This window comes from Boleophthalmus pectinirostris, unplaced genomic scaffold (genome assembly GCF_026225935.1).
Source record: "Boleophthalmus pectinirostris isolate CB_2022bp ecotype Guang Dong unplaced genomic scaffold, ASM2622593v1 HiC_scaffold_13, whole genome shotgun sequence".
Classification (NCBI taxonomy): Eukaryota; Metazoa; Chordata; class Actinopteri; order Gobiiformes; family Gobiidae; genus Boleophthalmus; species Boleophthalmus pectinirostris.
The window spans coordinates 26009475-26034145 of NW_026571036.1; the positions used below are offsets into that span (position 1 = coordinate 26009475).

At 38.9% G+C, this 24671-nt stretch overlaps 1 protein-coding gene across 4 annotated transcripts in view; it reads right to left on the reverse strand.

Moving 5' to 3' along the window:
* The window catches only part of runx2b (RUNX family transcription factor 2b), a 156754-nt gene that overhangs the window by 78022 nt on the left and 54061 nt on the right, over positions 1 to 24671 (reverse strand). For 3 of the 4 annotated variants that reach the window (XM_055149392.1, XM_020939909.2, XM_020939908.2), the window contains exons 3-4: positions 9921 to 10186; positions 7220 to 7376 (exon numbers count right to left, since the gene is read on the reverse strand). In XM_055149392.1, coding sequence (XP_055005367.1) covers positions 7220 to 7376; positions 9921 to 10186 — 423 coding nt within the window. Of the gene's footprint in view, positions 1 to 7219; positions 7377 to 9920; positions 10187 to 11039; positions 11148 to 24671 lie in introns of those variants that run through there. The other variant, XM_055149393.1, reaches the window with a different exon arrangement.

Consider the following 24671-nt stretch of genomic DNA (forward strand, 5'->3'; position numbering starts at 1 on the left):
AGTTTATTCTCACACATGTAACCTGCAGATTTAGGCTGAGTTCTTCTCGCAAACTGAAAACACTGTGTTCCACCTTGTGATGTCATGTGGTAATGTCAGAGAGGCTGTAAATTGTTTTTAAAAAGTTGTTTAAAAAGAGTGTGAGGAAATATTTCATGATTGTGTTTGAAAATGATTCTGACCTCGCAGCATTAGGATTCGTTCACTCGACAGTAGGCGGGTACTTTTTTAATTTAACCAATTGCTGCTGTTTGGTCGTGACGTATGTAATGCACCACTAACAGGGATAACTGATAAATTAAGCTTTTCCCAAATTCCGTAGGAAGAAGGACAATAACGTCTTTCCCCTTGATGAAATTCACCAAACATTCTCTTTGTTCCAACTTTAAATCCTCGATCTCTGGAATCGTTGCCAACACTGAATGTCTGTCTCTTCGCTGATTGGCTGGTGCCTGAACTCGCACTTCCAGGGTTCTTGCAAACTGTCTAGTGTATTTTGATTCCTGACCTAATCGCTGGAGAAAAATGAAATGAGCAGAGACACTAGGTGGCGCCAGACTGGCTAATTTAATATAAGCCTTTGTGGGGATTTTTGCTTCTTCCGGCACCTACTTTTTTTTTTTTTTTTTAATCTAGTATGTTTTTTATTGTTGTTATATATGTGCAAAATAAGTAAATAAGTCAATAAATACATAAATAAATAATACAGGAAGTTCTCCACTGTGTTTCATTAGAATCATCTGGATAATTTCAGCCCTGGAATTGCAAATCTCTCCTGAACAAAAAGTCAAAAGTAGCTGTTCACTTGAAAACTACCACTTCATGACATCACAAACTGGAACAGAGCATTTTGAGCTTTGGAAATGTCGACCGTCAGTGTGAGTGTGGAGTGAATAAATAATGAATTGTAAAGCTCTCTGGGTGTCTTGAAAGACATTATAGAAATGCAATGATTCATTAATTAATACTACATTAATTAAATAGACAGACTAATAATAGACTCAAACATGTGTGAATGAAACAAAACACAACTCCAGCTCTGTTTTTGACGACATTCTAACACGACTTAAAGCTCACAGGAGTCCGTGCATAGTCCCACATGAACCAAATTTAAACAACGCTTCAATACAAACCAGATAAGTCAGGAACAGCCGTAATAGTTTTTGCAGTTCTTAACATCAAATCGTCATAAAATTTAAAACGTTTTCTGAATCGAGCCCTCACACATTTTCCCCCTCGGCTGGTTGGTGTGCGTGAGGAGGTGCTGGAGAAGAGGTGCCAGTTCACACATCGTAAACAATATGATTTAGTAACAGACAGGCAATGATGCAAATAGTCAGTTGAGCGTTGCCAAATATTCTGGGAATGCCATCGGAGCCAATAGAAGTCAGTTTGGATCTCACACCCTGACAGCCCGAGGATACGCGGCCCTGAAGAACACAAACCGCGCCACAAAGAGCTCTTAATACGAGTTGGGTCGCTTCAGGTGAATAAAGGTGATGAAGAGCGCCGGTTTCATGTGTTATTGTGGTTAATGAACACGAACAATGAGAAGAAAACTCGACAACAGACCGAGGTTTGTTGAGGCTGCAAAAAGCAATATCTAGGAATGTTAAAGGTGCATTGTGTAACTGTTCTGGTGGAGGATCTGTGACCTTTTTGTTTCTATGAATCTCATTGCTGTGCTAAGAATGTTCCACAGTGTGACATTAAACAGCTCTACTTAACATTTATTCAATTACAGGTGGTTTTAGAGCTCGAAATACCTAGAAAAACAGACATTCTGACTGTGAGCGGTGTTTGTGCGCCACAGATCTGACTTGTAACGTGGTCCGGTTTGGTCTCCATGAAGATAGAAAGCTTAAATACCATACTGTGGAACATTCCAGACAAAAAATGTGTGTAGAATCCCTCAGTCGTCCAGGTAGAATCCATGGCAAAAGAGAAATTTGCTTTGTCAACTGGACAAAAGTTTATTTAGGTCGAAAAAGTTTCACAGCTTGGATGAACTGAACCGAAGAAGCAGCTTGGATGTTTCTTCAGCTCTTCAGATCCTTCAGATGCTTCTTCAGTTCAGTTCGAAACTGAAGAAGCATGTTGGATCAGCTGCGAAACGTTTTCAACCTGAATAAACTTTTGTCCAGTTGACAAATTTGCCATTCCAGACAAAGAAATAACATCTCCACAGAGAAAAGCATTTGATGGACCCTCAACCTGAAAAGTTACAAAATGCACCTTTAAAATGACTTCAATTAAGACCTAGGGATGTAACGATATCCAAACCTCTCAGTGCGATATTATCACGATACGATATGATATTTATATTTCGGAGAGGCTTTAAAATACCTTGACAAGATTTTGGTGTGAATTATTTCCATCGTAATCTCAAGAATTCAAGTAAAAAACATATTTCTTCATGTTGTCTGCGCTGAAATGAATCATGGGATATGTAGTTTCTGATGTTCATAAGCTGTTGCTTCTGTAAAACTATGTATTTAAGCAAAGGAACTTGTAATTCGATATATTGTGACGGCCCACGATATTATTGAGAGACTTTTGACGATACGATATCACAATATTTCGATTATTGTTACATCCTTATTAAGAACGTTTTACTTTATTTGAGCAGATTCGACTTGACGACTAAAATGATCTACCAATTTTTCGTAACACAAGCAATGTTAGATTTTGTTTCTAATTTTAAGTACAAATAAATGTTATTGCTTTGTCTGGAATGTTCCACAGTAATGGATTAAACCTTTCTATCTTCACGGAGACCAAACCAGACCAAGTTACAGGCCAGATCTGTGGAGAGGCGACCCCGCTCACAGTCCGAATGTCTGTTTTTCTAGGTATTTTTGAGCTCTAAAACCACCTGTAATGGAATAAACGTACAGAAGAAATGTTTAATGTCCACGGAGAAAAGTATTTGACGGACCCTCCACCTGAAAAGTTACGCAACGCAGCTTTAAGTGTAGCAAGATGCGTTTTCGTTATTTTTTCCAAACGTCTTAGATCATTTTACTTGTCTAGAGAAATTAATGATGATATTCCTGACGAGGACAATAGCAAAATTATACGTCTGATGTTCACTGATATGGATAAGGATAATAGCTAATTATACAGCAAAGCAATTATCGGCTTATGGGAGGTGTCTGAGGTGTCTGAAATGTCAAGTACAATTATAATTATTACAATTCTTATCACGTCTTATCTCCTCAAAAACATACCTGGAGTTGTGTTTTGTTTCAATCACACATGTCTGAATAACTCTTTATCATTAGTCTGTCTACATCTCCAAACCTCAGAATGTTCCGGTCCAACTCGTGATGTCATGAAGCGGTAGTTTTCAAGATAACATCTCCTTTTACCTTCAGTTCAGTCGAGATTCCAGAGCTGAAATGACCCGAATGATTCTAGTGAAGGTGTGTGGAGTTCAATAACACGGTGAAGCGGTTTCTGTGTGACCGCAGTGACATCACAAGGTGGAAACAGCGTGATATGGAGCCCTTAAGCGATATGAGAGCGTTCAATTCTTTCAGTTTCTAATAATTGTTCAGGGATTTCTAAGATGGTGGTCAGAAAAGTTGCACCGTGCACATTTAAAAGCGTATTTCCTTATATGTACCAGCAGCACTTATTTATAAAATCATCGTAGTTTAGCCTGAAAAATTTGACATGAAAAAATAAAAATACAAAAATGTCTGTAAAAAACAAATTCATAAAAATGATTTGAGATATCCATTTTTCTATGTAATATCTCTCCTTGATTGTTAATTTTGATCTTGTTTTTATATGCACTGTCTGATTAATAAAGTAATACATGGGCCTGGTCAAGCAGAAGTAAACACAAGGCCAAATATTCAAGTTAATGCATCTGATATAAAAATGTATTGAACAGATACATATGTACTCTAGTTTATGAAACTGTTGACCTTTTTTCTGTACCGTTTTTGGTTCTAAAGTTCCATACGTTTTAAACAGACCATGTATGAAACATGGAACAAAAATTATTTCCCACATTTCAAAGACCTGCAAATCATGTAAATAAATGGATGTATTTCATCATATCTTGTGTTATTCCATCTTTGAACTGTTGATGAAGGTACATGATTTTTTTTTTTTAAATGCATTTGAAATGCTAAAAATTTGCTTGGAAGGACTGACATATTTTATAGAAATAGTTTCCTTTCATTTTGAAGTAATATTAAAGTATTCAGAAGAAAAAAGTTGACAAATTATGTAAAATCCTGCACCTTCTACTTGTTTGCACAATTTTCCCTCCGTTACTTTTCCCTCCGTTACCATGACCTTTCTTAATAAAAAATCTCAGTCAAAAAGTAAGAGGTTTTTCAACCTAATCTTGTACCATATGGTAGAAAACTATATGAAGCAAATATTCAAACCAGTTTGTTAAGGATATGTAAGTGAGAACCACTAGTTATCACTGTTTGGATTTATTGCCCAAAAAGTGCTGCATATTTCATTCCCTCCGTTACCGACATGAGTTTTTAAATTTTTTGTCAACAACTTGAAAGAATATCACAGGTTTAACTTGACCCTGTTGGAGTGTAACTCTTTCCTACATTCTGATACTTACTTATTTCAATAGTCCCTCTAGTTTCTGAATAAGAGACATTTGAATGTCAAAAATCTGCCCCTGTTTCCCTCCGTTACCACTTGACCGGACCCACATGTGTAGGTTAAACTGTATGTAAAAGACACATGTTTGAAATAAGAAACTAAACTGAAAATCTTAGATGTATGATTGTTTTTTGCTGACCTTTTGTTACTGTTAAAGCTCATGTCTGGCCTCCATGTGAAAACACTGAGCTGTGGATGACTCAGGCTGTGGTGGAGGGGGGTGGAGGAGGGGTGTGGGGGCAGTAGGGGGCAGTGGGTTGAGGGTGGAGCATCCTGCTTCATGGCTTTGCTTGTAATATTCCACAGTATGGCATTATACTGGTTGGAGGGGGCAGTAGGGTGAGGGTGGAGGAGGGTGGAGGGGGCAGTAGGGGCCTAAAAGGTGAGGGTGAAGGGGTTTGGGGACAGTAGCGGGCAGGAGGGTGAAGGTGGGGGCAGTAGGGGGAGGGTGGGGGCAGTAGGGGGAGGGTGGGGGGTGTTTGGAGGCAGTAGGGGGCAGTAAGGTGAGGGTGGGGGCAGTAGGGAGCAGTAGGGTGAGGGTGAAGGTGTTTGGGGGCAGTAGGGGGCAGTAGAGTGAGGGTGGGGGCAGTAGGGAGCAGTAAGGTGAGGGTGGAGGTGTTTGGGGGCAGTAGGGGGGAGTAGGGTGAGGGCAGTAGGGTGAGGGTGGGGGCAGTAGGATGAGGGTGGGGGGTTTGGGGGCAGTAGGGTGAGGGTGGGGGCAGTAGGGTGAGGTTGGGAGCAGTAGGGAGCAGTAGGGTGAGGGTGGGGGCAGGAGGGAGCAATAGGGTGAGGGTGGGGGCAGTAGGGAACAGTAGGGTGAGGGTAGGGTGTTTGGGGGCAGTAGGGTGAGGGTGGGGGCAGTAAAGGGCAGTAGGGTGAGGATGGGGGCAGTAGGGTGAGGGTGGGGGCAGTAGGGTGAGGATGGAGGCAGTAGGGAGCAGTAGGGTGAGGGTGGGGGTGTTTGGGGGCTGTAGGATGAGGGTGGGGGCAGTAGGGTGAGGGTGGGGGTGTTTGGGGGCAGTAGGGGGCAGTAGGGTGAGGGTGGGGGTGTTTGGGGCTGTAGGGTGGAGGGTGGGGGCAGTAGGGTGAGGGTGGGGTGTTTGGGGGCAGTAGGGGCAGTAGGGTGAGGGTGGGGGTGTTTGGGGGGCAGTAGGGTGAGGGTGGGGGCAGTAGGGCAGTAGGGTGAGGGTGGAGGTGTTTGGGGCAGTAGGGTGAGGGTGGGGGCAGTAGGTGCATGGGTTTGGGGGCAGATGATGTTGTGGTTGCCACGTAGAGAGAATGAAACCACTAATCTACACCACTGCACTAACAGCTCCTGCTGCTGTTACCGCGGCGACCTGCACAGGGCCTACGGGCGTCACACTGGAGAAGTTACAGAGGTGTCACCAGTAGAAGTTAGGACCAATTTACAGGTCAGATCCATGGAGAGGCGACCCTACTCAGAGTCAGAATGCCTGTTTTTCAAGGTTTTTCTAGCAGTAAAAAAAAAAACTAAAAGTGAATCATCACAATTGAGATACATTTAATACTGTGGAATATTCCAGGTAAAGAGACAAGCATTACACCTTAAAGGATTCTGAATTAGAAGCATCAGCTCATAAATGTGATATTGCTTTTGTTTGTATATGTTTTAAATAAATACAGCAAAAACTGGAGGGTTAAAATTTCAGGGTAAAATATCTCAGAGTTGTTTTTAACACAAAACATGTTATTTTAACTGTTTGAAAGTTAAATGGGGGTTGGAGTCCCACGAGAGAGAAGTTGGAACCAGTTTTGTTCATAGTTTCATCTTAAATGAACTAAAATAAAGTGTAAAAATCAAACACCTCTGTGTGTTGTTTAGCTAAATCAGGATAACTCTAAAAAGTGTTATCTGTTTACTCTCAACATGTTAATATAACTCTTGATTTTGGGGTTAAACAGGAACTTTGGTCCAGTGTTACTTAATGAACATTTCCAAAAATGTTAAATTAACTCTAGAACAGATTGGACTCATATAAACCCTGAGAAAATGTTCAAACTGATTCTGTGAGAGTCAATTTTAACACTCCATTAGTGTTAATGTATTATCTGGAACAGGGGCCAGATTACAACAAGTAACTCTTCTCTGTGCTTCTTTTCATTTACTTCTAGTTATGACACTGTTTATGAAATACATAAAATAAATAAAATACATGTTTACTTTTCTCCTTCTAAAATTAAAGTTGCACTGTGTAACTTTTTGTTTGGGGATTCATCACCTTCTTGTTTCTATGGATATGTCATTTCTTTGCCTGGAATGTTCCACAGTGTGACATTAAACAGATCTACTTTACATTTATTCAGTTACAGGTGGTTTTATAACTAAAAAATACCTAGAAAAACAGACATTCTGACTGTGAGTGGGGTCGCCTCTCCACAGATCTGACCTGTAACTTGGTCCGGTTTGGTCTCCATCAAGATATAAAGCTTTAACACCATACTGGGAAACATTCCAAACAAAGCAATAACATCTTTCGACGGACCCTCTACCAGAAAAGTTCCACAGTGCGTCTTTCTTCAGTGCTGGGTCGCTGTGGGTCTGCGTGAACCTCACCTCTGCCGCTGCGTCCCACGAATCTCAGGTCGTTGAAGCGGGCCACCTGGTTCTTCATGACTCCGGACGCGTTGCGCAGCTCCGCAGAGTAGTTCTCGTCGTTCCCCGCCATCACCGTGACAACCGTGCCATCCGGGATATCGCCAAGAGCAACCACCTGCACCAAGACAGAGGAGAACTGTTTTTAAAAGAGCCTTATATTACAAAACTGACTCTTGTGAGCTTTTAGTCATGTTATAATCAGTGGCGGAGTTTGCAATTTGGGGGCCCTAGGTGAACTTGAGTTTGGGGCCTTCACTATAATGCACCATTTTTTTTTTGTTTTGTTTAGTTTAGTTTTGTTTTAAAAATGTATTGTTTGTTTTTCCATGCACATCTCTATTTATTTGAATTATGGTAGATTGAAAACTTGTCTTATTAGTTTGTTCGCCGACAAGAAAACCAGAACTGAAAGTAGTTTTACTTTTTTGCGAGTACATTTACATTTTTGTTTACACCCATTGCATATTAGTGTTATTATTTTTCTTATGATTATTATTTAAAAGTAAAAGAAAATCTAATTGTTAGTAATTATTTTCACTAAGGTCAATTGGTTGGGGGCCCCTCCAGGTTTGGGGGCCCCCAGCAGCCGCCTACTTTTGCCAAATGGTAGCACCGCCTCTGGTTATATCGTCGTTTCTTCGTCACAAATAAACCTGGAGTTGTGTTTTATTTCATTCACACATGTTTGAGTAAATCTTTATTATTCGTCTGTTTACATCTCCAAAGCTCCAAATGCTCTGTTCCACCTTGTGATGTCATAAAATGGTAACTTTTTTTAAAGTCAGCAGCTACTTTTTGACCTTTTGTTTAGTAAAGATACATCATTACACAACTGAAATCACCTGAATTATACTCTTTGAGATCTATGGACTTTAAAAACACAGTGGAGCACTTCCTGTTTACTGTCTAAGAACCTAATTTTGCAGAATTTGTGCGTTAAACATGTGTGAATGAAACAAAACACAACTCCAGGTCTGTTTTTGACACAGAAACAACATTATAACAGATCAGAAAACTGTAATATCGGCTCTTTAAAACATAATTATTATTTAAAATTTAATTCTAATTACACACCGCATTGTAAATACAGCAGCACTATAAATGTACAATTTAAACAGATAGATTTATATATTTTTGTGTTTCCAGTGACGTCAAAACATCGTGTTATAGGCCTGGAGGAGAGTCAGATTACTGGTGTCAGTAATATGCAAATTATGGTTTGCGGTTTTAGACATATAGCTGGATATTAGTACAATAAACCCATAATTTAAAGATTTAAAATGTAAAGACTATCTGTTACAAAAAGTACCATAGAACTAAATGTAGTACTGACTCGTGTACTTCCACACGAGAGGGTTTAAGAATCTGGAAACAGCAAATATAATAAATAAATAGTGACGGTACAAGATCTCGTGCCACAAAATCGTGCACACAAGAGAAAAATGATCTTTTTTTTCCAAGTGTTTACGTGATGGTGAGTTCCATTTTTTACTGTTCCAAAGAGAAAAAAAGATAAATATGAAATCAAATAAACCCAAAATTGTGAGGCCAAAAGTGGAAACTGAATCGTAAAATTTGTAATATTCAGAATTCTGTTCAAATCTCGTCTCGTTCTAAATTCTCGTGGCTCCGATCTCGCTCCTCGTCTCGTCTCTTTACATCCCCACAAATAAATGCATCTCTTTTAATGACACATCGTTCCGCTTGTTTTACATCTTGGTTCTTTTCCAAACTGTTGACAAACGGATTTAATTTAAGCCCGTTTTTTTGACGAGTTTGACGAAAATCTCCCAAACAATGTCTGTGAAACAAAAGCACACACCGAGGCCTGCTGCTATCATTTAGAACCCTGGATAGAGATAAAAGCACTCGAGTAGGCGCTACAAAGCTGCTATAATTACTGAGCTCTAGTAATAATACCAGTAAAATCCCACTTATATTTTAAAAACGTGCCACTTTTGATTCACGGCCAGGGCTGCAGCTACAAATTTTCGCTGTGTTTTTTGTCTTTGATGGGGGATTTGAAATAATATGTCTCACGGCGTTATGAAAAGGCCCTTCACCGCTGAGCATCATGGGAGAAGAAAATTGCTGTGGTTAAAATATTACGCCTTTGATACAAGAGAACTTTATTAAAATGTGTTAACGGTAATGAGTGTATGGCTTGAAAACTATACTTAAATGAAAATCAAGTGTGTTTATAAAGCTCCTTTGTTTGATAGTCTGCTTGTAAAATATAATAACAGTTATAACGTGATGCGGTAAACTAAAACGATAAGTAATATTTGTAATTAAAATCAGATGGTATTAATAAAAATACACTAATGTAATTCCTTTGGAGAGTTTTTTTTTTTTTTTTTTATCTCGTAATATTTTTACAGCTGTGACTCATTATCATCACGTGCTTGGTTCTTTATTTATTCTAACATAATTAATAAAACATCCAAGCAGGATTTTTGTCTTTTTTGGGTGGTTATTGTAAAATAGAATTGTGATTTTGACGTGAATTAAAAGCGTTTTGGGCTGACGTGGAGTAATGTTTAAAGTGGAGCGGTAAAAAAAAAAAAAAACTAAAGATACGAAATTAAACGTGAAGATTTAAGAATATTTGTAGGTCTATTTGGTTAAAAAGTGTGGAGATTAAACGTGCTTTACTCACCTTGAAGGCGACGGGCAGAGTCTTGTTGCAGCGCCAGTGGGACGGAAGCACGGAGCACAGAAAGTTGGGGCTGTCTGTGCGCACCAGCTCAGCCGGGTGGTCCGCGATGATCTCCGCCATGCTCCGGTTCTCGTGCGGCCGCAGTCTGGGCACCGCCGCCGCCGCGTCAGGCTGCCCGGGCCCCGGAGAGCTCACATCGTTCATCTTCCCTGGGAGCGGCTGGAGACTGTTGGACGGCGGGCTGAACCTCCGGCTGGCGCTGGGATCTACGGGAATGCGCATCACAACAGCGGGGGTTACCAAACGACAAGGCTGTGTTGGCTCTTTCCAGCTGCGCTCTGTCTGCGTCTCTCACACTGTGGAGAGTGGAGCTGAGTGCGTGGCGACGTGTGCCAGTGGAAAAAGAGCGATCACACTCTCCAACTTTTGTGAGGGCTTTCAAATCTCCGACAAGAAAAATAACCAGCGAGGAAGTTTAAATGGCAAAGTTTAAAGTCCGTGCGCCATTACGCGTATTCAAATCAAGATATAAATAACATCAAATACAAGTCCGTGAGCGCAAAGAGCTATACAATTACAAAAAGAGCCGCTGTGAAATGGAACAGTGGAGCCAGACGCTCAGAAACTTTTGTGCGTCTTCCTTCAATGAGAAGTCAAAGCGCTGCTCCAGGTGCGTCATTGAAGTCTTTGTGCCAAACTGAAAGGCTTTCTGAGAGCCCGCAGGCTATGTACACACAAAAAGTGTTCAAAGGATCTGGACAATATACTTAACAGAGCTATTTATAACCGGGACGCGTGAAAAGTGCACATATTTCCCGGGAATAAGCGACGAGAAAGGTCTGAGGGGTTAAAAAGTTAAACTGCGTAAAAAAAAGAAGAAAAAAGTGGCCGGTGAAGATGAAGGAGGCGGAAAAACGAATCCAGTTTTTGTAGCGGTTAGTGTTTGGAGGCCGGGGTTTCCCGTGCGCTGACTTTTGTGGTTTATATAGCTCGAGCGCGCAGCAATTATTGGGCTGATGCGACTCCAGCACGTGGTGTGTGGAGCCAGATCCATTCCCTCCGCCATAATCTATCACGCCTCGTCCCGTGAGTCTACACACACCCGCGCTCTGTACGTACCGGCATGTTCCCGTGGACCGTCCGCGCGCTCCTAACGCTCCCGCTGCTCATGTCCCGCGTCACAGCGGCAGACACATGGCTCTGTCCCGTGTAGTGTTACTGTCCACGGAGCCGCTCGCAGCCAGTGAGGAACAGGGCTGCGTGCGTCACCGGAGAGCGCTGACTCAGCCAGAGTAGAGTTTCACTCGGGCGCAGGGGAGAGCTGTTGTGCAGGTGTACAGGTATTCTGTTTAACACACGGCCCGATTTATGGCCGCGGGGACACGCCGCGGCCTCGGGCCTTGTCACTGGACACACACATTTGTCTTTTCGGCCGCAGACAACTTGGCAAATAAATGGTGGCACAAAGCTCCGCATAATTAAAGCTCTACGAGGTGTTTTCTCTCCCTGAGAAGCCTGTAAAGAACTCGATAGGTTAATCAGCAGAGTATGGCCTCAAAACCCACACGTGCACGCGTCAGGTGTCCAAACCGACAGATACATGGAAAAAAGAACAATTCAATCAATAAAACTAAACATTACCATAATAAAAAGAACCACATGTGATATAAAGCAAGACTCTGAGCCAAATGATTGAAAAGTACTGGCACTTAGTCACTAGGGGGCACTAATAAAGGATTATAAAATATGATAGAAGTCAGGCTTCTGATGTTGATCAAAGCTTAGACCTTATGTAACTAAAGCCTGCTCAAACAAATAAACACAGTTCTTTAGAAAACGCTTCATTCTCCAAGATGACATTTACAATCCAGTGTGTTCAGACTCTTTAATCCACACCAGTGATCTACACGTATTAATAAAAGCGTTCATAGAATACTGGTCGTTTAAACACCAACACACCTCCATCTGTGTCTAACGATGTTCTAACAATTCATTATCATAAAGAAAATCCAGTGTCTTTAAATCCTCAGCACACAAAACTGTATCATCAACATTTTACATAAAAGACCAAATCAAACCACAGAAGGTCAAAATGTTCATCTCACATCAAACTATTTACTTTACTCTGTACAGACGTCACAGAACACTACTTTCAATGTGTACATCTTCCATATATAAGTCATTTTTATTGGTTCAACTATGAGCTGGACATTTGTGTGTATTTCTGAATCATGTTCCACTCTAATGTTCATAATAAGATCAACATTAAGAAAGCAGCAGTATTGCAAGAAGTACTCTATTTTGTTACTTAAGTAAAAGTATTAAATATTTTTTAATTGATACTGTTTAAAAATGCATTTAAAGTAAAACATTAAAGTATTTCAAGCAGATTTTGAAGTGTAATAAGGCTTCACATGAAGTGATTTTGATACAGATTTATGCTGTTTTTATTTGTGTATTTTTGTTTCTTCCAAATACAGATTTGTTCAAAATAAACCCTCAGTCTTTTCTGCAGGTCTCAAACTATAATAAAAAATACTTTTACTTTTCAGTCCTGTTCAAAAATGTAGTGGAGTAGAAAGTACAAATACCTGCTCTCAAATGTAGTGAAGGAAAAGTAAAAAAATATCCACTTTAAAATCTACTTGAGTGAAGATACTTTACATTCTTACTTCAGTACAGTACTTTACTACTTTGACTTTGTTCCGTTCCACCTCTGGCCTCTAGAAAAAAAAGTGTTTTCAAAGTGTTCAAAGGTCAGTAGATGATAATGTAGTGGAGCCCCCTGACTGGTGTTAACTGTAGAGGGCATCGTCTCCCCTCTGTCAGTGTGGATCTGAACCACAGCCCGGGCCCTCTGCACCAGGCCCCTGTACTACACAGTAAAAGTACACACATACTGCACTTAAGTATACATTTTAATCATCTGTACTTTACTTATGTACATTTTACACTGTGTACTTTTTACTTTTCCTTCACTACACCTGAGGGCACGTATCTGTACTTTCTACTACACTATATTTTTTTACTTTTACTGAAAAGTAAAAGTATTTTTTATGATAGTTTGACACATGTTGAAGAGACTGAGGGTTTATTTTGAACATTTGAACACAAATTCTGCACAAATCAAAATTTCAAAATCTGACCGACTCTGACTTTACTTTTTATTCTTTAAGTATTTTTTTAAACAACTACTTTAATACTTTTACTGAAGTTGATTTTCTTCATTTTATACTTTTACTTGGGTATTTTTTTGCTTTTGGTATCTGTACTTTTTAAAAGTAACTACTTTCACCAGTGAAGGAAGTCAAAACGAGGCTGTTGTTGATTCCATGATTGTAACAGCAAAAAAACTCAGTGCGATGAAGTTATGGGTTACTGCAAACTATTTCAAATAAATAAATTCATACTTTTAAGATCACTTATGTCTTACTTACGTCTAATTTGACCAAACAGAAATATACAAATAAAAACAGCTCAATTAAATTCTTTCTCCTGAACAAAATTCTTCACAAATTTGTATAAAAATCACTACATTTGAAGCTTTACTAAATCTCAAAATCTGAGTGAAATACTTTTACTTTTTACTCTTTAGGCACATTTTTAAACAGCTACTTTAAAACTTTTACTTAAATTGATTTTTACATGTGATACTTGTACTTTTGCACCAGGCCTGGTTAGAACAGAGTAAAAGTAGACAAATACTACACTTAAGTACACATTTTAGGAACCTGTACTTTACTTAAGTACATTTTACAGTGGGTACTTTTTACTTTTACTACTCTACATTTGAGATCAGGTATCTGTACTTTCTAAACCAATATAATTTTGAGGAGAACTGAAAAGTAAAAGTATTTTTATGATATTTTTAGACCTGTTTGAAAAGACTGAGGGTTTATTTTTCATAATTTGAGCAAACAGAAATATACAAATAAAAACAGCTCGATTAAATTTTTGCTATTGGACAAAATTCTTCACAAATCTGCATCAAAATCTTTACATTTGAAACTTTATTGGGCCTCAAAATCCAAACAGGACTGAAAAGTAGAGTCATAAAAGTATTTTTTATGATAGTTTGAGACTTGCTGGAAAGACTGAGGGTTTATTTTGAACATTTGAACACAAATACTGCACAAATCTGTATCAAAATCTTAAAATCTGACTGAACCTGACTTTACTTTTTACTTTTTAAGCACATTTTTAACAGGTACTTTAAAACTTTTACTTAAGTCATTTTTTACATGTGATACTTGTACTTTTGCACAAGGACAGAACAAAGTAAAAGTAGTACAATACTGCACTTAAGTACACATTTTAGGAATCTATACTTTACTTAAGTACATTTTACAGTGGGTACTTTTTACTTTTACTACACCTCATCTGAGAGTATCTGTACTTTCTACTCCACTACATTTTTGAGCAGGACTGAAAAGTAAAAGTATTTTTATGATAGTTTGAGACTTGCTGGAAAGACTAAGGGTTTATTTTGAACATTTGAACATAAATTCTGCACAAATCTGTATCAAAATCTCAAAATCTGACTGAATCTGACTTCAATTTTTAATCTTTAAGCACATTTTTAAACAGATACTTTAAAACTTTTACTTTTTACATGCGATACTTGTACTTTTGGGTCTTTTTTTGCTCCTGTATGTGTACTTTTACTCAACAAAAGCGCAGTACTTCTTCCACAGCTCTGCACCATCCAGCCTAAAGTGCCACATCACACGTCAACAGCACATGGTCCGGCCCCTTTGCCCGTTGCTACCAAACAAGTTTTATTGCTTTGTGTATGTGTGACAAAGCCTTTGATTTATCCAAAATACAACTTCTCTTCCACAGCTGTCAGCTCGTTTGGATCCCGACGAACAAAGAAGTACCATTTACAATTAGATAACAAACTTTAAATAGACGCTTTTTTTTTGTTTTTTGTGGATGTGGCAGGGGATGAAGTCTGAAAAGCTCCAAAAACGCATCTGGCACCTCGTCATGTGGAGTGGAAGAAGAAGTCCAAAAAAAAAAAAGCGGTGATTGAGTTACACTTCCCCCCGAAACGTGCCCCAAACATGAGAAAAGTACGGTCCGCGTCGTCCAAGTATTCGCAAAGATCAACTAACAATTCACGGGTGGGTAAATGTCAATAGTAGTAATTAAATCTGTAATAGTGATAAACACGGCCTTGCAGGATCCGTGAAGCTGCTTATTCCGTGGATTTGGGTTACGTTTTCAGACAAAATCAACACGGGGTAACGCTGAAAACATGTAAAACGTGGTAACTGAAAATGAAAAGGCAATTTAGGACTATTATTTTAATTACGGCAGACGAAGATTTGCAATTTATCCTGGTATTTCAAGGAGCTACGCGTGGAATATAAAGTTTCACTCACTAATCTGTGTTTTCAGATGGTAAAAATAGGGACTAAAGCCAGTATTATTTTAATTACAAAGTGATGCCATTGTATTGTAACAAGAAATAACTAAAGGGAAATATACAACGCTGATTATATTATATTATATATCGTCAGGGCCCATTATCCCGCTATTTTTATTATATTAACGTCGGACAATTTGATTTTCCCATGTTATTTAACGAGGCCTGTTACGTGATGATCAAATTTTTCAAGAGTTTTATAACAATCTTGCCTGTTTTGATTGATTCGTGTATGTTTGAATGACCCTTTAGTGTACTGCATTTGAGGTTTGGACGCTCAGAAATGTCTGTTTTCACCTACCCCCTATCCCCGCCCACTGACATATGCATGGTTATGATTATTACTTAAAAAAAACCCATAATGCTCTGGTTTAAATATCATATAGCTGAGATATATTTGTATTACTATAACGATTACTATTACTGTATTCAGTGTTGGGGAGTAACAGATTACATGTACTGGAGTTATGTAATCAGAGTACAAATTATGAGTAACTGTATTCAGTTACAGTTACTGTGGTAATTGGATTACAGTTACTTGGTTGAAATAAATGGATTAGGGTTAGGGTTAGGAAAGGGCTGTACCCCCCTTTTTTGTTGTTGTTGTTGTTTTTTTGTCGGAAAATAAACCAGGTCTAAACTAGATCTAAAACAGGTCTAAAACCAGGTCTAAACCAGGACTAAAACCAGGACTAAAACCAGGACTAAACCAGAACTAAAACCAGGTCTAAACTAGATCTAAACTAGATCTAAACCAGATCTAAACCAGGTCTAAACCAGGACTAAAACCAGGTCTAAACTAGATCTAAACCAGGTCTAAACCAGGACTAAAACCAGGTCTAAACTAGATCTAAACCAGGTCTAAACCAGGACTAAAACCAGGTCTAAACTAGATCTAAACCAGGACTAAACCAGAAATAAAACCAGGTCTAAACTAGATCTAAACTAGATCTAAACCAGGTCTAAACTAGATCTAAACCAGGACTAAACCAGAACTAAAACCAAGTCTAAACTAAATCTAAACTAGATCTAAACCAGGACTAAAACAGGACTAAAACCAGGTCTAAACCAGGACTAAAACAGGACTAAACCAGGACTAAATCCTGCTGTGTGGACAGTGTTTCCTCATCTTCTATCAATAATATTTTTTAATTTGGTTCAGTAAAGTCTGAACTTTTTATTTTCTTTTATCAGACAAAACTTCATATGTTACGATTTCCTCGTCTTTGTTTCTCTACAACAAATCAAGTAATCCAAAGTATTCAGATTACGTTACTCACTTTAAGTAATTTAATAGATTATGTTACAAAGTACATTTTGGGGTATGTAATCTGTAATCTGTAGGGGAATACATTTTAAAAGTCACCTTCAAAACACTGACTATATTTATATAATTGTGCCTTCTTGTTCTTTCTATTGTTGCTCTTTGTTATTATATTCATTGTGGTGTGTGAGCTGCTGTGTCCAAGTGTAATTTTGCATGATAAAATCACACACTTTACATTAAAATAATCAGACTTATGTGATGTTGAAGTACTACGAAGAAGTGAGGTCCTTTTCATTCTCCAGTGTTGAACAGAGAGTAGTTCTTCTCTTTTTTCTGGTAGATGCTCTGTGATCTATTGCTGTTTTGTTAAGCCAAATACAACCAAACCAAACCAAATACATCACAGCAACAATATTTCTTTGTTAAACCAACACTCGTGCTCAGTTGATATGAAAGACGTCTATTATAATCTGTTTTCATCTGTTTTCATCATCCAAACAGCGAAGACGTCAAGTCCATCCATCCATTTTTTTCCTTTTATCCAGAGTCGGGTCACGGGGGCATCAGTCTAACCAGAGACGCCTTCACCCCAGACCAGTGCTGGGAAGTTTACTTTTAAAATGTATTCCCCTACAGATTACAGATTACACACCCCAAAATGTAGTTTGTAACATAATCCATTAAATTACTTAAAGTGAGTAACGTAATCTGAATACTTTGGATTACTTGATTTTCTGTAGAGAAGCAAAGACTAGGATGGTTTAGTCCTGGTTTAGTCCTGGTTTAGACCTGGTTTAGATCTGGTTTAGCTCTAGTTTAGACCTGGTTTTTGTCCTGGTTTTAGTCCTGGTTTAGACCTGGTTTAGATCTCGTATAGACCTAGTTTAGTTTCCGGCAATGAGTGGAATTACGGAAAAAAAAAAGAGAAAAAAAAAGGGTGGATATAGCACAAAATGTGAAAACAGGTAAATCCCACCGTGTAATTCTCTTATTTCAACAAAGTAACTGTAATTCAATTACCACTCACTGAAACAGTAACTGTAACTGAATACAGTTACTCACAATTTGTACTCTGATTACGTAACTCCGGTACATGTAATCTGTTACTCCCCAACACTGCCCCAGACACTTCCTCAAGGCCTTCCCACACCAGCCAAGAGACAAAGACTACGTTCAGACTGCAGGACTTAATGCTCAATTCCGATTTTTTTGTGAAATCCGATGTTTTTGCGAGGTCGTTCACATTTCCAATTAAATGCGACTTGTGTGTGACTCCAGTGTGAACATTAAACAGCCCGAAAGTGTCCCACATGTGCACTGGAGACACGACGATGTCAACCGCAGCGAGCGTCTCTGTGTTTACAGAAGTTGTCCAAACATGGACGCGAGCATTGAGCACCTGGAGATTTTAAAGTTCCTCTCGTACTGGAGCCAGAACATGAACAACTTACTTGTTTTAAGGAGGAGATTGAGAAGGAGAAGGACGAGGTTTTTGGACGTGGTGTTTTGTGGGACAGCGGCAGCGACGTCCGTTGAAAGGAACGTGTGGATGTGGAGACGTAGCCAAGAGTGGTGAGTGGTGATGTGCTTCACTTCAGTGACAGAGTTCATTAACAATTTTCACCTACTTCAGCGCAGAATAGTGACGTTTGTGTCTTGTTGATAACGTGTAGGTGGATGAATGCTCCTTGGCCGTTCAGACTGAAGTCACATGTCAAAAGATCAGATATGAATCGGTTTTAGGAGCACATGTCCAAGTGTCCTGGGTCACATTTGAAAAAATCGGATCTGTGTTGTTCAGACTGTCATTAAAAGATCGGATACAGGAACATAGAAGCCAAAAAAATCAGATTTGGGTCACTTCAGGCTGCAGTCTGAACGCAGCCAAAGTCGCTCCAGCGTCAGAACAGATGTCCTCCCCTCAGCTGCTCCTCTCCACGTGGAGGAGCAGCGTCTCTACTCTGAGCTCCTCCCGTGTGATTGATCTCTAAGGGAGCGCCCAGCCACCGTGTGAAAGAATCTCATTTCTCATTTCATCTCTGTCAAGTGTGTCGCATAAATCAAGTTTCCTACCACTACATAAGCAACAAAATTGCAGTGTGGTTACGAAAAAAATCATAAAAAATACCAAAATCCAAATATCAATATTGATTTAATAAGACTATTTACTGGTCAAAGTTGCCCCAGAAAGTTTTAATTTTCATGAACACAAGACTTTTCTGTGGTTACTTGAGAGATAAATAACAGCTACAAACACATTTGGATCAGTTTTGTCTTATTTTATTTTTGTTTACAGGAACTGAACGCAGTTTTCATTCTCTGTTTGTTGTGGCTGATATTGGGTCATGACTGATACTTAACACCATCATCAAAAAGGTGCAGCCCTACAAAATATCGCAATAAATATATCGAAAGAGATATATGACAGTGATTTTTGGTAGCGCTGGAAGAGATCTTGAAGCTGCATTGTGTAACTTTTCTGGTTCAAGGGTCTGTCAAATGTTTTTCTCCATGCAGATGTTTTTTCTTTGTCTGGCATGTTTCACAGTGTGGCATTAAACCTTTCTGTCTTCACGGCGACCAAGCCAAACCGAGTTACAGGTCAGATCTGTGGAGAGGCGACTCAGCTCACAGTCATTTAGTCAATTATTGTTTTGTTTTTGGATTGTATTATTATTTTATGAGCCCCGATAAAGCATTTGTTTATCTGTTACAGTGTTTTGGATGCCAGTCAGAGAAATGACATCGCCATAGAAACAAGCAGGCGATGAACACCCAACCAAAAAGTTACTCAATGAATCTTTAATTTCTCTGGGAGTAGTTGTGAGCATCAAAAACTGAAGTCCCATCTCTATTCAACTAAAGGTAAAAGGCAGAGGTGGATGAAGCATTCAGTTGTTTCTTAAGTAAAAGTACAGATAAAAAGCTAAAAAAAGTTACTCAAGTAAAAGTAAAAGTATCACATGAAAAAAATCTACTTAAGTACCTGTTTAAAAATGTACTTTAAGACTAAAACGTTTTTTGCAGAGATTTTTTAGGACAATTTAGAGTTCAAATGTGATTTTGATAAAGAATTTTTAAGTGATTCAACTGATTTCTTAATAAATTTCTTGCTGTTTTTGTGTGTTTGATTTGCTCAAAGTTGGGATTTAACTCAAATTAAATGTGCTAAAAATAGGGCTGTGTAAAACTATTGAAATATCGATATATTGTATCGTTCAATGTAGTGATACAGTATCGATATCGTGGGCTGCTGTATCGATGTATCACGTATCGAGTATTTTTGGTGTATTTTACTAAATTCTTTTGTTACAGCTACAGTTTTGTTGCTTGTTTAGTGGAAGGAAACTCGTTCACACTGCAAAAAGGTTCGTTAAAATGAAAATTAAGAATATTTGACTTTATTTGAGTCAACGGAATAAGTGTTTTTCTAAATTCAAGCGACATTCGATTTAATTTCTTATTTTAAGGGTTGTTGTTTTTCTTTTTTTAAGTGTAGCAAGTTGTATCTTCAGATTTTAAATACAAAAAGACATATTCTGCTGATAGATAATTTAACTTGTCAAGTGGAATTCACTCAAATTATGGTAAAATTTTCTTAATTCAAGTCATCTTAACTTGGCTAGATTTGATTTTTTGCAGTGCATGCGACACATTTGACATTTTCACTGTTTTGAGGATTAAAATGTTTTTGTTTCATATTCAATTTGCTCAAGAAATGGTTTAACAAAGACTTTTAGTGTCACAGCCATGATTTAGCGATTGTTTTTATTGAACCGTATCGAATCAGTTTGAAATATATCGCATCGAATTGAAAGTGCACTGTATCGAGATAGGTATCGTATCGTGGCCTAGGTATCGAGGTATGTATCGTATCGGCAACTTCTTAATGATACCCAGCCCTAGCTAAAAAGTAAGTCTCAAACCATTAAAAATATTTTTTTTTGACTTTTCAGTCCAGATCGAAAATGTAGTGAAGTAGAAATTAAAACTTATCAACTGTAAAATGTACTTAAGTAAAGTACAGGTATCTCAAATTTTGTACTTTATAACCTTCCACCACTGGTTAAAGAGGTGGGAGGTCTATTAACTTGAAAACTACCACTTCATGACATCACAAGGTGGATCGTCTCCAGGTTTTGGCGATGTAGATAAACTAATAATAAAGATTTACTCAAAAACAACTCCAGGTGTGTTTTTGAGGAGGTAACAGCATTAAAACACGACTTCAAGTTCACAAGAGTCCGTTTTGTGGAATATTGGATCTTGAAATCTTAGTTCTTCGCAACAAATATCGTACGGCGAGATGAGTATCGTGAAAATATATCGAGGTTTTACTGTCGTTTGTGGTAGCGCCGGAAGCGTTCTTCATTTCTCCGGGAGTGGTTGTGACTTGGACCTCGACGGGCCTGGAGCATCAAAGAGCCAGGTCCCATCTGACTCCAGTTTGGCTCCTCACGTCCTCCATCTGCTCCACAGATCTGAGCCGGCTCCTGTCACACGGAGACCGGGTCCCGCTGCTACGGAAACCACCGTTTGAAGTGTCTAATGTTTACAGTGAATTATATCGTCGAGGAAACGCGGAGATTTACGGTGACGCGTTTACAGCTCCAGTTTCTCAATAACGTTTTGTTTTTGTCGATCTGTTATTATCAACACTTAGATCAATATTTAATACTTATATCAAGACTTAAATCAATACTTATACCAATACTTTAAAAAAATTTAAAAATTAAAAAAATACTTATAGATCGGCTGTTCACACTGACATGTTCATCTCATCAAAACTGGGACTAAACTGGGACTAGACCAGGACTAAACCAGGACTAGACCAGAACTTGAACAAGACTAAACTAGGACTAAACCAGGTTAGACCAGGACTAAACCGGGACTAGAACAGGACTAAAACAAGATTAAACCAGGACTAGAACAGGACTAGACCAGGACTAAACCAAGACTAGACCAGGACTAAACTGGGACTAGAACAGGACTAAAACGAGACTAAAGCAGGACTAAACCAGATCTAAACCAGGACTAGACCACAACTAGAACAGAACTAAAACAAGACTAAAACAGGACTAAACCAGGACCAAGACTAGACCAAGACTAAACCAAGACTAAAACAAGGAAACCGGAACTAGACCAGAACTAAACCAGGACTAAACTAGGACTAGACCAGAACTAAACCAGGACTAGACCAGGACTAGATCAAGACTAGACCAGGATTAAACCAGGACTAGACCAAGACTAAACCAGGCCTAGACCACGACTAGAACAGGACTAAAACAAGACTAAAACAGGACAAAGCACGGACCAAGAGTGGATCAAGACTAAACCAAGACTAAACCAAGACTAAACCAGGAAATCAGAACTAGACCAGAAATAAACCAGGACTAAACTAGGACTAGACCAGGACTAAATCAAGACTAGACCAGGATTAAACCAGAACTAGACTAGGACTAAACCGGGACTAGAACAAGACTAAAACACGATTAAACCGGGACTAGACCAGGACTAGGCCAAGACTAAACCAGGAATAAATCAGGACTAAACCAAGACTAAACCAGGACTAGACTAGGACTAGAACAGGACAGAACTTATTTCTCTTAATAAAGCTTTAAGAAATATTTTATTCACATTGAAAAACTGTTTATTTAGAATAATTTAGCCTTCGTACTTTGTATAATTGAAAGTATAACTATGTACTCATGACCTAAACCTAAAAAAGTCCTAATCTAAACTATTTGTGTTTTTATTCCTGCTTTATTAAGTCTTAATTAAAAGTCTAGTATTATAAGTTTTACAGATATTTTTACAACAGATTCGAATGTCTGAGTGTGATGTTTTACAGTCTTGCTTCATCTAACCAAAACCATATCCCTAAAAGACAGATCTGAATCTATAAATGTTTCGTTGAGAGGTGGGTTTGTTTTACCGTTAAAAAACAATCGAGCAAAACCAATATCCTCCGCACATCTCCATGGACACAACCCGGCGCTGGCTGGACTCTTCCCGGAAAAGTTACATAATGCCCCTTTAACGTTAGAAAAACAGAAGCCTCGCAGCGGACGGCACAAAGACGCACACTGTCTGTCAAACATTTATTAAACTTTTTTTTTTTTTTATAAACTCATTCCCAAAACATCGACCGGCGATATAAATTCTCCCTCGCTCCGCCAAGAAAGTGGCATTTCCAATTTCCAGATTTTCATGACTGTATGAACCCCGTTACGACCCATCACGCGGAGTATTAGCAGACTTAATATTATGCAGTAATGAATCTAACATGCAGCTCTGGTCGAGGCTCTGGAGCACAGCTGTCCACACTCTGGTATCGTTCAGCGTCTCCGCTCCTCGCCGCGCACTGGGCCCGGGCGCAAACACTGAGGAACCTCTCTATATCACAGCCCACGAGATGTGCCGCTAAGATATATGTTATTATATATTATAATGTTCAGTGTCGGGGAGTAACAGATTACATGTACCGGAGTTACGTAATCAGAGTACAAATTATGAGTAACTGTATTCGGTTACAGTTACTGTAACTGTGAGTGGTAATTGGATTACAGTTACTTTGTTGAAATAAATGGATTACACGGCAGGATTTTACTTATTGCCAGTCACTAAACCAGGACTAAACCAGGTCTAAACCAGGACTAAAACAGGACTAAAACAGGACTAAACAAGGACTAAACCAGGACTGAAACCAGGACTAAACCAGGACTAAACCAGGACTAAAACAGGACTTAAACAGGACAAAACCAGGACAAAACCAGGACTAAACAAGGACTAAAACAGGACTAAACCAGGACTAAACAAGGACTAAACCAGGACTGAAACCAGGACTAAACCAGGACTAAACAAGGACTAAACCAGGACTGAAACCAGGACTAAACCAGGACTAAACAAGGACTAAACCAGGACTGAAACCAGGTCTAAACCAGGTCTAAACCAGGTCTAAACCAAAACTAAACAAGGACTAAAACCAGGACTAAACCAGAACTAAACAAGGACTAAAACCAGGACTAAACCAGAACTAAACAAGGACTAAACCAGGTCTAAACCAGGACTGAAACCAGGACTAAACCAGGACTAAACCAGGTCTAAACCAGGACTAAACCAGAACTAAACAAGGACTAAAACCAGGACTAAACCAGAACTAAACAAGGACTAAAACCAGGACTAAACCAGAACTAAACAAGGACTAAACCAGGTCTAAACCAGGACTGAAACCAGGACTAAACCAGGACTAAACCAGAACTAAAGCTGGACTAAACCAGGACTAAACCAGGTCTAAACCAGGTCTAAAACAGGATTTAACAGGACTAAACCAGGTCTAAACCAGGTCTAAAACAGGATTTAACAGGACTAAACCAGGTCTAAACCAGGTCTAAAACAGGATTTAACAGGACTAAACCAGGTCTAAAACAGGATTTAACAGGACTAAACCGTGCTGCGTCTATCAATAATATTTTATAAAGACTCAGCCTTCTCATTTTCTTTTAACAGACAAAACTTCTTATGTTACAATATCCTCGTCTTTGCTTCTCTACAACAACTCAAGTAATCCAAAGTATTCAGATTACGTTACTCACTTTAAGTAATTTAATGGATTCCGTTACAAACTACATTTTGGTGTATGTAATCTGTAATCTGTAGGGGAATACATTTTAAAAGTCACCTTCCCAACACTGATAATGTTTCGTTTTATTTCTCCCGCTCAATTTCATTTATTTGTTTCCAATAAAAATCAAAGTGAGCCGAGGCGCTTTTGACGGCGTTTTCCTGGCCGGATATCACGCGCGATAAGGAATTCGGACCTTTCTGGAATGACGAAAGGTAGAGAACGTACCCTGCTCCGCGCACGTCCACACGCCAGAACGGCAGAACGGCGACTCCCACGTTTCTGTTCTCATTTTTGCGCCAGTTTCCAAGCATCCTTTTCACTCTGACAAATTCGAAGTGACACATGAAGACAGAGGCCACAGTATCGGAGACTTTAGCTCTAAACTATATTGACAGAACACTTACGACTAGAAAAATAGTGTTCTTG